At 40.1% G+C, this 14295-nt stretch overlaps 1 protein-coding gene across 1 annotated transcript in view; it reads left to right on the top strand.

Annotated features, from left to right (window-relative positions):
• Positions 1–251: 251 nt before the first annotated feature.
• Positions 252–14295, top strand: part of NRG2 (neuregulin 2) — a 168710-nt gene continuing 154666 nt past the window's right edge. Inside the window, exons 1-2 of the mRNA XM_029283378.1 lie at positions 252–361; positions 768–967. Of these exons, the coding sequence (XP_029139211.1) occupies positions 252–361; positions 768–967 (310 nt within the window). The remainder of the gene's footprint in view (positions 362–767; positions 968–14295) is intronic.

Raw genomic sequence — 14295 nt, 5'->3', positions numbered from 1 at the left:
CCTTGACCTGATGCAGAAGGCGGGGCGCGGGGCGCGGATGAAGGAGCCTCCAGCCCTCCTCCTCCTTCTCCCCCGAGTGGGCCAGAGATAAGCCGCCTCCCTCCGGCCGCCCTTCTCTTAGGTGTTCGGAGCAGGAGTCCTCCTCGGGAGGGAGGAGGGAAGGGTTCCGCAGCCCCTGCGCAGCTCCGTGGCTGGGCCCGAGCTTACGCCGCTTCCGGTTTTGCAGCTGGAGCCGCGTCGGCGTCCTGCAAATGGCCCGGCTGGATGCGGCAGGACTGGTGCTGCTGCTCAGTGCCGTTCCTGAGGGAAGGCGAGGACCGGGAGGCTCAGTGCAGCAGCGGCGGCGGCGGGAGCGGAAGGCGTTAGAAGAGCTCCGCCGGCGGCGGCGGCGGCGGCAACAGCAGGAGGTGGAGGAGCGGGACCGCCGGCCTGCGGCATCTCCCATCCTGGGCCGGCGGCTTGGGCAGCGCGAGGAGGACGAGGGCCAGGGGCGAGAGGCTCTTGGGCTGCGGCTGTCTCGGCATGAGGAGCGCTCTGACGGCGCCCGGCTTTTCCATGTGGCTGATTGGCGTGTCGCTCGCCTGTTACTCGCCTAGTCTGCGCTCGGTGCAGGACCAGGCGTACTCGGCAGCCGTGGTGCTGGAGGGCAAGGTGCAGGCTCTGCCGCCGGCGGATTCTCCGACGCAGGCGACCGGCAACTGGAGCAGGGAGGAGACGCCGACGTCCGGCATTCTGGTGAAGGTCCTGGACTTGTGGCCCCTCAACAGCGGTGGGCTCCAGAGGGAGCAGCTCATCCGCGTGGGCTCCATGCCGGCGCCCTGCTTCAAAGTCAAGCGTAACCACCGCTACATCTTCTTCCTGGAGCCCACCGAGCAGCCGCTGGTCTTCAAGACCTCCTTCGCCCCGTTGGACACCAGCGGCAGGAACCTCAAGAAGGACGTGGGCCGGATCCTGTGCGCCGACTGCGGTGAGTAAGTTGCCTCGCCGGTGGGCTGCCAGCCTCGGTTACCAAAGGCGCGCCATTTCCCCTCCCCGATCTCCCGGCCGCCTTGTGGACCGAGGGCCGAGCCCCCTCGCGTCTTTAACGCCGGAGGTCCGCTCGCGTTTCTCCGTGTGGATTGCTGCATTGTGAAAGGGAGCGATTCTCGGTGGCGCCCTTCCTTCCGGTTCTTTTTCTATTTGTCTTCTGTTATTTGCCATTGGGTCAGAGTTGGGGGAACGGTATGGAAAGAAGACCTCGGCTCCCCTTATGGGGGAATTTTCTATTGGAATGATGTCTTTCTGCCTGTTGAACTCTATGACAGCATTGTCAGCTTTAAATTCCTCTGCCTCGTTGTGTCTTTTCTGTCCCTAATAATTGTTATTTGAGCAAAGTAGTGGATTAAGGTTCATGGCCAAGAGATTCACAATTGGAGACTGATGACATCTTTTAAAAATATAATACATGTCATCCAACAAGATGCTGCTTGCTAATCTATTCAAACATTCACCTGTTGTTCTGAAAGTTCTAGAAAGCCTAGACTTCTGAATACCTTTTCTAGATTTCATTGACATTTGCGTGATGTTGTTATGACTGATGTTGGATCAGGCCATTGAACAGCAAGATCATAATTCTATGGCAATGTGTGGCCTGAGTTTGCTGAATGAGTGCATGGGAAATAAAGAGATAAAGTTACACTGTTACTGCATACCTATTAGAGAGTTTGAAAAAGCACTGGAGCTAAGGGCCAAGACAAAAAAGTTACAGTGCACCCAGACTCAGAAAACATAATGGCTTAGCGTGTCCAGATTTTCTAGATTTCACTGGAGCACCACCTAGGAGAGAGTGAATTTTAATTGCTTTTTTGAGTGTCTTTTGTTCAGTTCAATCACATGTATCACACGCACCTATTTGTTCTGAAAAAAGTCAGAGGCATTGAGGGCAGCTTTGACTTGGATAACTGATTTCAATCTGGAAAATGGCATAATGGGAAAAGGTTGTTGCTTATCAGTGCCACTGCTTTGGTCACATCTGGAGACATTCCAGCTGCTTTAGGACAACAATGAAAACACTGAGAAATCTAATGTTTTATCATTTGTTTTCAATTTACTTGCCCCAGTAAAATAATTAATGTAGAAGACATCTTAAAATTGGATTGTCTGGTTTTTCAGATTTGCTTTAGATACCTAGTATCATGTGTCACTACTTTATGTTGTATTTTTCACCCACGTGGTCTCTGGCATTTGATTATTTTCCAGCATATTCTCTCCTTGTTTCTGATTTTTTCTTTTTCCAGTTAAGACGATTAAGAGAGAGACCTTTTGGTGCCATAGACTTTCTAGACCTGCCTTTTTAGCTCATGAACACTATATTATGTCCAACAGAAAGTGATATTATAGGAGCGGAAAATCCATACGTTGTGAGAGGGTTTTGGGAAGAAAACATTCAAATGAATGATATATACATTTTATAATCTCCTGTTTGTCAAATAACTTGTCCTGATTTATTTTTTGTGACTGTTGTCTTTTTTGTGACTGTTGTCTTTTTCTATCTTCAGGAAAAAGAATTCCAATGGTTTTTGTTTTAAAATGCGCACTATCTTTTAAGTGAATGATTTCAGAAAGCACAATGCTCTAGGATGGATAATCAGTCTATATAGCTTAAAACAAGATTTTCAAAGCAAGTGATACAGAAGATCCTTAAAATAGACCTACTTAACCTCTCTGATATGTTCTCATTTGGCAGTAACACTGAAGATTTAAAAAAAACAATTTATGCACTTTAAGATTATAAAGTTAAGCATGTTTAGTTGAATGTAAGCTCTTGTTCCTAACATAGGTGCAGCCTACACATTGCACTCCTTGTTTCCTTGTTACATTCCTTGTAATCTGAGGAAGCCATAGTGATTTGTATATGGATTCTCTAAGCTACCAATAGAGAGAGAATGTAAAATGGTCCTTTCAACTAATTATTCTTCAATTTAGTTTTCACAAACATGTGCAAAGCAAAACTCAGAAAAATGTTAGTTCTTTGACTGCCAATAGACCTTGGATGACAGTAGCCAAAGGAAGGGGGAGGGGAGGAGGAGAGAGAAAACACTGCTGCCAGTCATATGGTTCTGCAGGGTAAAAGGGAGAAAAATAAGCATTTTTTTCTGCTATTGTCACCACTTGTGTCACTCCTGTACCTAATGCATCCCTCTCCACCTTTGGCAAATCTATCCCTTTTATAACTCATTTCTTTCTGTTATCAAACCATCATTGTATTCTTTTCACCCCAAAGAGCTAGGGCATTTGTGCAGATTTACAAACAAGCCCTTCCTTTCTCATGACTGTGCCAAGAGGTCCTTCTGCAGAGGTTCCTCACTGAAATGTCACTTGTCATATAATGACTCTTTGGAATTCTGTCAGCTTCTTATTTCACAGGACTTGCTATTCTTTCTTTCAAGTCATCTTATTAATGCCTGCATTTACTTTTGTAGTTGCCCCTGTTTGAACCAGCTCTCAGCTAACTGCTCTTTAATTCACTCTTGACTCTTAAGCCCATTAAGAGACGCTTGTGCATGTATGTTTGTTTAGGATATTACTTTCTTTTTGATACAACATTTGTATCAAAATAGTATATCAATATTTGTGTATAACACTGAATTTAACTCTCCCTTTAAGCTAGTAAGCTCCGAAGTGGGTCCCAATCAGCATTGATTGGAAGCTAGAGGCTCTGGCCCATGGCCCCTTGCTTTGCGGGGTACTGCAGGGCTCAGGGTTCTCTCTATTCCTCTTTAACATCTACATGAAGCCACTGGGTGAGATCGTCTGTCACCATGGGATGTGCTCTACATGGGGCCACCCTTGAGAATGATCTGGAAACTGATTCCTCCCCAAGATGGCTGCTGAAGAGTAAGAGACGTTCTTTCTCTTGCTTACAATCTGTTGTATTTGCTGCCAGGCTTAGTTCTTTGGAAGCCTTATCCCGCTGGATTTGAAAGGGATGCTTAGGAATGATTCAAGATGACTTTTGGATGGCTGTGGACCCACCCAGGAGGGGGAATCTTGAAGACTGCAGCTCCTTGTGGGAGCCTCCGGAAAGTCAATAGTCTTTTTTACATCTCTTTCTACCAGCAGAAAGTTTCATAAGCATGCCTGGGACTTTTAACTTCACTTTTTGAACTTTTGCTTTTGTTCTTTATCTTTAAAGGTTAATTGACTGGGTGAATGCTGACTTATTTCAAATCCTGTTGGATTCTATCTGGTTTTTTTTTTCTTTTTTTGCTTTCTTTCGTTGATTTATTTGACTGCTTTCGCCAACTCTTCTTTTTTGTATGGAAACACAGCATGTGCCTACTAACCTGCAAAAAGTTTTTGGATCAAAGTAATCAGAAAATACCTGCTGGGTTTGTTTGTTTTTTGCTTATTCCCTGCTTTACTTATCTACTCCATTGAGCAACAACATATTGGATTACAGAGAGGAGGAGGAGGCTGACATTCAGAGGGGGGGGGAAACAGATTGTTTAGCAACATGCAGTTTTAACTGAATTTTTTTCTAAAAGGTTTGATGAACTCATAAAGACCATGGAAAACACTCTGTAGAAACCAACCCTGAATACTTTAAACCCACAAAAAGAACTTGTTTACAAAGCAGCAGACTCATTCGGAAGAAATATAAACTCAGAAACAATATACTCTGGAAATCATTCAAAAGGACTGTGTTTTCCCTGCAGTAAATTGGCTGGGAAGAAATATAGACTCAGAAATAAAAGAGTTGACTTCATATACCTTCCTGAAGCTCAATCCTGTGCTTTTATATAATAGCAGAAAACTCTTTGGGTGAAGAAATAGCAAATAGGTCTTTTTTAAGGGGCTAGAAGGAGAGTGGGAAATAGACTTATTGCATTTAATTGGAAAATGATCTTATCTGATTTTTGGGAGGAAGATAGATTGTCCTTGGAGATTGGACTTATCGTATTCAATCAATCAACAGTTGATAAGAGATGGTATTAAGAAACAAATGTGGATATTTGATCTGGGATCAAATATTTGTGATGATTTGGGATTGAAGCTTTGGTAAATTTTCTACAGAGTTCATTATAGTAGCAATTTGTTAATAAAGTTTTGGAATTTCAATTTTGTCTTTTATTACTGTTAATAATTATTACTTTTACAATTTTATATAATATGTTTATTGTTTTTTTCTGTTAACTATTTTGTTATTCATACAATATGTAGTTGACAGGCTAATAATTTGTAAACAGATTTAGTAGTTTAGTAGCTAAAAATTCTTTTGGTCTGTTTCACAAGGGATGGGAAACTAACACTGATGTATTAATTAGCATTCAGCTAGGAAGGATATGTGTATATGTGGTAGTCTTTTTCCCTCCCTTTTTTAAGGACACTTTTTCTTTTTAATGCCTTTGTTGTTTTTTATTCTTTTGCAAGGACACCCCCCCCCCCCGTTGGGAACCCCTGGTATAGATTATCAAGAGAGGTTGCGTCTCCCTATTCTGGTCTGATTCATGTCAATTAGCATGAATCCAATAACGGCATGCAAACCTAGGGGTGGTTAGTGGCTTAAGATCACTCCCTCCATCTTTTTAACTTCTTAGCTTTGTTTTTTAACTCATTTATTTTTGTATAGATTTTATGTTTTCTATTTGTAAATCCCCCACGGTCACTTAGGTAGTAAGATAGGCAGTGTATAAATTTGGTAAATAAATAAAAACAGTATATTACATTTTCATGACAGTCTCACTCATGATTGATTTTTGAACTGTGTGGTTTATGAAACAAATTATCATAATACATATAAAATATATAAACACCAAATAAAAGTAAAACTGACATACAGATCATGCCTTATTTATGGGAGATAGATATTGTAAGAAGCCTGTCTATGTAGAGAATGAATATCAAGCCTAAGTTTGTTAGGAATGTAATTTTTTCTGAGTATATCCATCAATTAAGCAAGCAATTCTTTATTTTGGTCATAGACCAGCGTAAAGTGCAATCAAGAAAAATTAGAGCCAGCTCTATAATATTGGGAAATTATGGGAAACAAATAATTAAAATCTAGCATTGCTAATAAAATACTATAATATTAAAACACTAAAATCTTGCTACAAAATTTTTAACATTAATACTAAGAATAACTAAAAGGAGGGCTCTGAAAGCCCCAAATAGGATATAAAATATATGAATATAAAAAATAAGTCATTTCAATGAATTTACCCATGTACATACCTGTAATTATCTCTTTATGGATCTTAATTGCTGCTAGAAGAATGTAGCAACATCATAAATGGTTTCCTATCTGAGAAGAAAAAGGCAAAAAGAAAAGTTTCATTGTGATCTATAAAACATTTCAGTAAAGGGAAAAAAGGTTTCTTTACTATACTGATAATCAGGGCTTTTTTGTCATAAAACGTCCAGAATGGAGTTCCGGCACCTTTTTTGGATGGAACCTTGTAGGTTAGGCAAGGTGGGTTGTATGACATGTGTGAGTTCTGGCACCTTTTTTTTTTTAAACAAAAAAGCACTGTTGATAATAGACCTACTCATTGCCAAATCCGATTCAGTCTCTATCCAATTCTGTAACATGCTGTTGTTCAGGTGATGGGCGTCATGGGTGTAAACACTACTCAGCAGACTTACAAGGCAGGACTTGCCTAGATTGTCCCTATCACCTTTTTGGAATAGAGGCGGTACAACCCATGTCGTCTATATAGGAAAAAATATGTCCCAAAGCAGGTAACCTCCAATTGGTATTATCTTTCAGCAACTTCCAGCAGAATAGGATTGTCCCAAAGAGCTTGCCTGGCTTCAGGGAATCTATAAAATTTCTTATTTTGGTAACCAAAACTGGGAGCTATTCAGGAAGAGTTCTTTGATTTGTTTCAGTGTTTACATCTGGAGTTCCCAATTTTAAGAAAATTGATAAAATGGGTTTTATCCTTGGCTGCCAGAATTAGTTGCTGCCAGAAAGCCTATAAAACATCCTTCTCCTTAGATGGCAAAAGGACCTTATGTTGTTTCTTCATTCTTACTAATTTGACAAGGGGTGCTTGAGAAGGGTCTTTTTTATATATAAAGGAAAATGTACCAATAATTCACCAATCCTGATCAAACCAGTCTTTGAACCTGACTGTCATGGTTCCGATAAATGAGACCAGTTAAAATAAGAACTCTGAGGTAATTGCTTTCCTCAAAGAACACATTTAATGGCTACATAGTATCAGCATGAACAAAGGTGAACCCAAGACTGAAAGTTCCCACCCTCCAAAGGTTACAAAGTAAAAGCTGAACTCCCCACCCCTACAGTTGTCATAAATCACAATCCCCAATTAACTACTTTGGCAGGCTTTCTAACGGTAGCTCCAGCCCGCCAAAACTTTGGCAGCTTGACCTTGGTTCCCACAAGAAAGTATTTGTTATGGCTAAACTAAAAGAACATATCTCCCCCCTCCCATGGCTGTGGCAATCGAAAACGAAGTAAAGATGGCTGCAGACAGAATTATTTGAAGGTTTGACACTGACATTAATATGGGTAGTATGTCTACTTTGCCCATAGCAAATACGTTCTTGTAGGATATGGACAAGAGATGTATCATGGGTAATGATCAAGTTGTTCAACATCACCATTTCTTCTTAAAGTCCCAATAATCTAGTGAAATAAAACACTTTAGTGACTATAAGGCCTTGCTTTTAATTTTTACCTATTATAGACAATTGGCAATTTCCAATTAGGAAGCATTCTGAATTTCAGTAATAGTTATTAGTTCAATATTAAGAGTTAATGAGTAATGGTTGCTTTCTGTCCATGGTTTAACTATCAGTTTTATTACTGTTTTCAAGTAAATTGCAAGAAGTAAAGCAATAGTGAAAAATTGATATTTGGAATCCTGAACAATACTATAGGTAAATTCTGCAGATTGGTTACACAAATATATTATTATTCAAGATGTACAAGTGAAATTGGTTGTCTAATTTGATCAAGCAAAATTGCGGGATGCATCTTTAGTGAGGCAGATGGGGAGAGATAGCCCTCATTGGCCTCTTCAGGATAATCTTAGAAATGGGCATACAGAGATTGATCACCTGAATCTTTTCTGCATTAAAATCACCCCCAACTGAAGTATGAGCTTGGGAACAAAGATTCACACATTTCTCAATATTATTTTGCAACTTGGTACCAAATGTATTTGATCTGCTTATGAGAGTGGAGTGGACTAAATAGATATTCATTAAAAGCATTTTGATCTGGTAGAATTGTAATAAATGTTCAGCCATAATTACCTGTAGAAATTCCAGAGGCCAGTTGAAAAATCAGTTGCATTAGTTACTAAGATTAATAAGAGGTCCAGCAGTAGCATTAAGTTTGCATTAGATTAAGGTCTGCATTGGTCTGCTGAGTCTTTGTAGAATGTCATCTTGTTCTTAGACAAAATGTCAAAACTGCTAATAAGGCTGGTTTCTACTACAGCATCCTTGAACACTTATCTCTTATCAGATTGATCCCCAGAATCATGCTTTGTCCAAGGCATACATGGAGAAGAATCACCAATAGCAGGCACCTTAGTCAAGATATGGAAGACTCAGATATGGAAAACTTGAAAATCAGCGAAGATGCAACATCATTTTAAAAAGCATATGGGGTATGGTAGCTTGTTTAGATGTCAGTAAAATCTACTTACTTCCAGACTAAGGTTGCAGACTCTCAGCTGCACAGAGATCCATTAGCTGGGGCTCACATTATTGAAACTGTCACTGAGAAATTAAGATTGTTCTTCTTGTGATCCGGCAGCTGAAATTTAGGCTGTTCGTTAATATATGTAACACATTTGGATTTGGCTGCAGGGAATGAATGTGCTTAGAATTTTATGACAGGCAGAATTAGCAGTATTCGTCTCTATTGTGATGGAGATTTTGGCTTGGACACTATTATCAGTTTTAACAGTTTATTAATCTGAGGTTGTTTAGGACTCTTAAGCCAGTGAATTATTATTAAATTTATTTGCTGCCCATCATGTGGTTTGAGGCAATTCTAAATGTTGTTTATCCAGACCTTTCTCATGGGCTTCAATAAAGGTAGAGTTTCCTTCAGTCTTGCTTATGAATAAAAGCTTCAAAGCTGCTCTTCAGCAAGTCTAGATTTTTACTCATAAGACTAACTGCTCAAAAATGGGCATAACTGTGCTGTAAAGAAGGCTTAGCCGTAAATTTGTTTGAGCCACCCTTCAAAAACATCTTTTTCCAGTCCTGTCACTGTGTTATCTTGTCATTTATGGAAATGAGTTAGAGGGAAGCAAGGATGGAAGGACTGGGAGAGAATTAAAATGCTCAAATAGGTTGTCTTTTATGACGATGGAGAACTCTGGCAGCTATTGTTTTTCTATTTCTTTGAAATCCCATTCTGGCACCCCCAAATCTTTTGAGGTTCAGATAGAATTAGGAATAGGTTTACCTTCAATTTCTCTGGGCAGAAGGAATTCTTCAATTTTTGGCTGTTTGGCTGATTTAGTGGGTGCAATCCAGGATTAGGTGTTGTTGTTTTTTTTGTCTATCCTACCTTACACAACTTGTAATTTCTTCTCCCTTTCTTTTTTCTCTGCTTTCTTTTCTTTTTGTGCTTTTTCTTCCATCCAGTAGACTAGCAATTGTTTGGATAGTTAATGTAGCCTTTTATGATATCATATAAACAGCAATTAGTAGTCAAAGCCAGAGAGCATAGACAAGTTGGTGAAGCAGTTGTCATTGTGCTCCCTTTCTGCTTGGGCATATTACTCTTGGTCACGCCATTTGTGAAGCAGTTGTGCTGGCAAATCTATATGGATGTAGAATTCATTCTTAAAAATGATGTTTAGAATGTGTTATACTGTAAAAAACCCTTATAGTTAGTGTACAGAAACATCATTGTATCCCATACTTGCATCAAGATATTTTGCCAGAATAAGGCAAACTGAGGAATGAACCGATGCAAGAAAATTATATAATCTTCTAAATTAGCTGTACAAAAATGGATTCACTCTTTTCCTATACTGGTAAATAATATTGTATTATGCAAAGCAAAGGAGTAAGAAGTAATAAGCTAAAGAAATAAAAGCCCCAAAGTTCAATAGCGAAAAAGAAATACAGTAGTTATATCCAATTTATACCAACTCTCCATTCCTTCCTATCCTTGCAAACCATTCAAGCTTCCAGTATGTCCATAAATCACTTTATGTGTTGCAGTTCATGAAAAACAAACTCCTCCCTGCTATCCTTTGTAGGATCTCATCAAATCCACCCAGTCATACATTTCTTGGTCTTCTCCTTACTCATTTAATATTTTATCAAATATTAGTTTTACAGTTCAAATCTCATGCATTCCCTGTATGTTATTAAACCACTTCAGTGTACTTTTTTTTCCACATCTAACTCTCATTTCATAGAACAAACTGGATAAAAGCACATTTTTATGCACCTCCATTTTTGCTTTTATTGACAAACATTCAGTCCTCACAACAGACCACATATTATCTACTACCATTCTTCCAGCAGTTGCTCAATCAATTTGAAATACTTCAGTATTTCCATCTTAAGGAATAGGGAATGACCTTGAAGATCAGGGGGAAGATCTGCAAGCAAGGCTACAATCAGACAAGCAAGTCTTGAGTCCCTTCCAAGAAACTAATTTGAAAAATGGTCTCAGACAAGCCCCTTCCACATAAAGATAAACTGAGAGAAGGGGCAAGCACATCGAGGCCTGCAAGATTCTCTCACTATGGTTGTTCCAATAAAAGTAATTTTGGATGTAAACAACATTGACTTCTTGGCTTGTCTACTTACAGGGCAGACATATTCTACCACAGTACACATTCATCTATTTGCTTTAGCTGTTGTCTACTTATGCATAATATGCAATTATTCACTTTATTTTCTCTGGGAGACTAAATCACTATGGTCTTTTATATGTTCATTTTCAGATCCATTTCTAACATTTGCTGCAGCTTTGTGATTGCAGCCAACACAGAAGAATCTACTGGACAAAGTTGTATATACTGTACACAACATCTACTATACAGAGTTGTATGTACCGGTACTATAAAAAATACATGCACATTTAAAGCCCCAGTAACAGATCTCTAAGGTTTGCATTTATGATTTGCTTTCCATCAGTGTTTTCTTCCTTTTTATAGCATTATTTTTGTATGGGCCCTCTCTGGATCCAGGGGTATTAGATAACTATCACCTAGTCCAGGGGGTAGGCAACCTTGGCTCTTTTATGACTCGTGAATTTCAACTCCCAGAATTCCTGAGCCAGTCATACTGGCTCAGGAATTCTGGGAGTTGAAGTCCAGAAGTCATAAAAGAGCCAAGGTTGCCTACCCCCTGGACTAGTCTTAAATCTGTCCTGTGTGGCAAAATTTGTTGAGATGGTAGTGTGGGGCCAGCTATATAGAGCAACCAAATGAAGTGGGTTATCTGGATCCATATCAGACATGGGACAGAAATGGCACTGGATGCTTCAAGTTGATGATTTGTCTTCCCTTCTCCTTGTTTCTCTACTTTCTGCAGTAATAATTGTGGGATTTTCTTGGGGGGGGAGAGTAGAAATTAGATGATAGTTCTGAATTGGGAATGAATGGGAGGGAAAAAGAAAGTCTTAAAGGCAGATCTTACAATTAATAAATAAATAATTTCTATAAATTGTCATGTGGAATTTTTCTCAAATTAAGAAGAAGGGCTTAATGTAGCAGAAAGTTTCCTTGTACTTGTGAGAAGGAGGTACAGCAATTTAAGCAAAGGCACATCCTTTAGGCTTCTTTCATGCTAACAACTTCCTTCACTACATTGTCAATTCACTGTACATAGTGCTACTAATTGATAGCCAGCAAGGAAATAACTGAAACAGCATAATCTACTAACTAGATAAAATCCCCACCCCACCCCCAGCACATAGCATGTATAGCCTGCTTTCCTGCCTATTGAACACCTATTATTTCTTCTGGAAAAGAGGCTTGTTTGCTTGGCAGGACAGAAATAGCTGGCCAGAAATATTTGGCAACCAGGTATTTAGGACTGATTGAGGTGGACAGTGATACCCCTGGCAGTGGCAGGAGCCCTCTGACTCTGGATATAATTATATGGTACTTCTCTGAGTCATTTTTGGTTTATATATTTCCCAATCATGTAAAAAACAAGATAAAAGTGAAGGAAATGATTGGTCCATTAGTGGGTGAAAGTGGCAAGAAGGTGACAAGCAACAGGGAGAAAGCAGAACAATTTAACTCGTTTTTTGCATCTGTCTTTACACAAAGGGAAAAAACAGACCAACCTATCAAAAATAGTGCCATAAAAAACAGAATAGAAACACAAATTAAGATAGGCAAGAAAATGGTAAGTGAGCACCTGTCCAGCCTAGACGAGTTCAAATCGCCAGGACCAGATGGATTACACCCCAAGGTTCTCAAGGAACTGGCAGATGTGATCTCAGAACCACTGAACTATATTTTTCAAAGATCCTGGAGCACAGGGCAACTACCAGAGGACTGGAAAAGAGCTGATGTAGTTCCCATCTACAAAAAAGGAAAAAAAATGGACCCAGGAAATTACAGACCTATCAGCCTGACCTCAATACCTGGGAAGATCCTGGAAAAGATAATCAAACAATGAATCAGCGAACACCTAGAGGCAAACAAAGTCATTACTAAAAGCCAACATGGGTTCGTCAAAAATAGATCATGCCAGACAAATCTTATTGCATTCTTTGACCAAGTGACAAAATTAGTGGATCAGAGGAATGCTGTGGACATAATTTACTTGGACTTCAGTAAGGCATTTGGTAAAGTAGATCACAACCTACTACTTGACAAGATAGAAAAATGTGGGTTAGACAGTATCACCATCAGATGGATCTGTAGCTGGCTGACCGGCCATACTCAGCATGTGGTCCTCAATGGAACCGCATCTACATGGAGGAAAGTGTGTAGTGGGGTGCCCCAGGGCTCTGTTCTGGGCCCAGTGCTCTTCAACATCTTCATCAACAATTTGGCCGAGGGGATAGATGGGGAGCTCATCAAATTTGCAGACGACACCAAACTGGCAGGAATAGAAGACAGGCTTAAGATGCAGGAGGATCTGGACAGACTTGAACACTGGGCGCTACCTAACAAAATGAAATTCAATGGTGAAAAAAGTAAGGTTCTACATTTAAGCAAGAAAAACTAGATGCACAGGTATAGTATAGGGGGTACCTTGCTCAATAGTAGTAACTGTGAGAGGGACCTCAGAGTCCTAGTGGACAATCATTTAAATATGAGCCAGCAGTGTGCTGCAGCTGCCAAAAAGGCCAACACAGTGTTAGGCTGCATTAACAGAGGGATAGTATCAAGATCACATGAAGTGTTAATACCACTTTACAATGCTTTGGTAAGGTGACACTTGGAATACTGCATCCAGTTTTGGTCACTACGATGTAAAAAAGATGTTGAGACTCTAGAAAGAGTACAGAGAAGAGCAACAAAGATGATTAGGGGACTGGAGGCTAAAACATATAAGGAACGGCTGCTGGAATTGGGTATGTCTAGTTTAACAAAGAGAAGGACGAGGGGGGGACATGATAGCAGTGTTCCAATATCTCAGGGGCTGCCACAAAGAAGAGGGAGTCAAGCTATTCTCCAAAGCGCCTGAAGGCAGGACAAGAAGCAATGGGTGGAAACTAAGCAAGGAGAGAAGCAACCTAGAACTAAGGAGAAACTTCCTGACAGTTAGAACAATTAACCAGTGGAACAACCTGCCTCTAGAAGCGGTGAATGCTCCAACACTGGAAGTTTTTAAGAAGAGACTGGACAGCCATTTGTCCGAAATGGTATAGGGTTTCCTGCCTGAGCAGGGGGTTGGACTTGATGACCTCCAAGAACCCTTCCAACTTTACTATTATTATTATTATTAATCCAAGTGTTTGCATAAACATAGCCATTTTACTCCTGCTCTAGAGAAATGAATGACCAGTCATTCATCCAGAGGACGTTCTACACCCAGGTTTTAACCCCAAGTGAAAGCTAAATATTCCTTCCAGCCAGAGTCTTCTTAAATGAGACCTTGAGGATGCTAATGATTGATCTAATACCCTTAGTACCAAGGTTCAAGGCAAGTGTTCTACTGGTTTATTGTTCTCACTGTCAGCAAATTTCTGCTTAGTTCTAGGTTGCTTCTCACGTTGATTAGTTTCCATCCATTGTTTCTTGTCTTGCCTTCTGGTGCTTTGGAAAATAGGTTGACCCCCTCTTCTTTGTAGGAGCCCCTCAAATATTGGAACACTATTATCATGTTGCCCCGGGCCTT

This window comes from Protobothrops mucrosquamatus, unplaced genomic scaffold, assembly GCF_001527695.2.
Source record: "Protobothrops mucrosquamatus isolate PMUCROS unplaced genomic scaffold, P.Mucros_1.0 scaffold71, whole genome shotgun sequence".
Classification (NCBI taxonomy): domain Eukaryota; kingdom Metazoa; phylum Chordata; class Lepidosauria; order Squamata; family Viperidae; genus Protobothrops; species Protobothrops mucrosquamatus.
The sequence above is the reverse complement of the archived record's forward strand: the minus strand, read 5'-3'. Positions and strand labels throughout refer to the sequence as shown.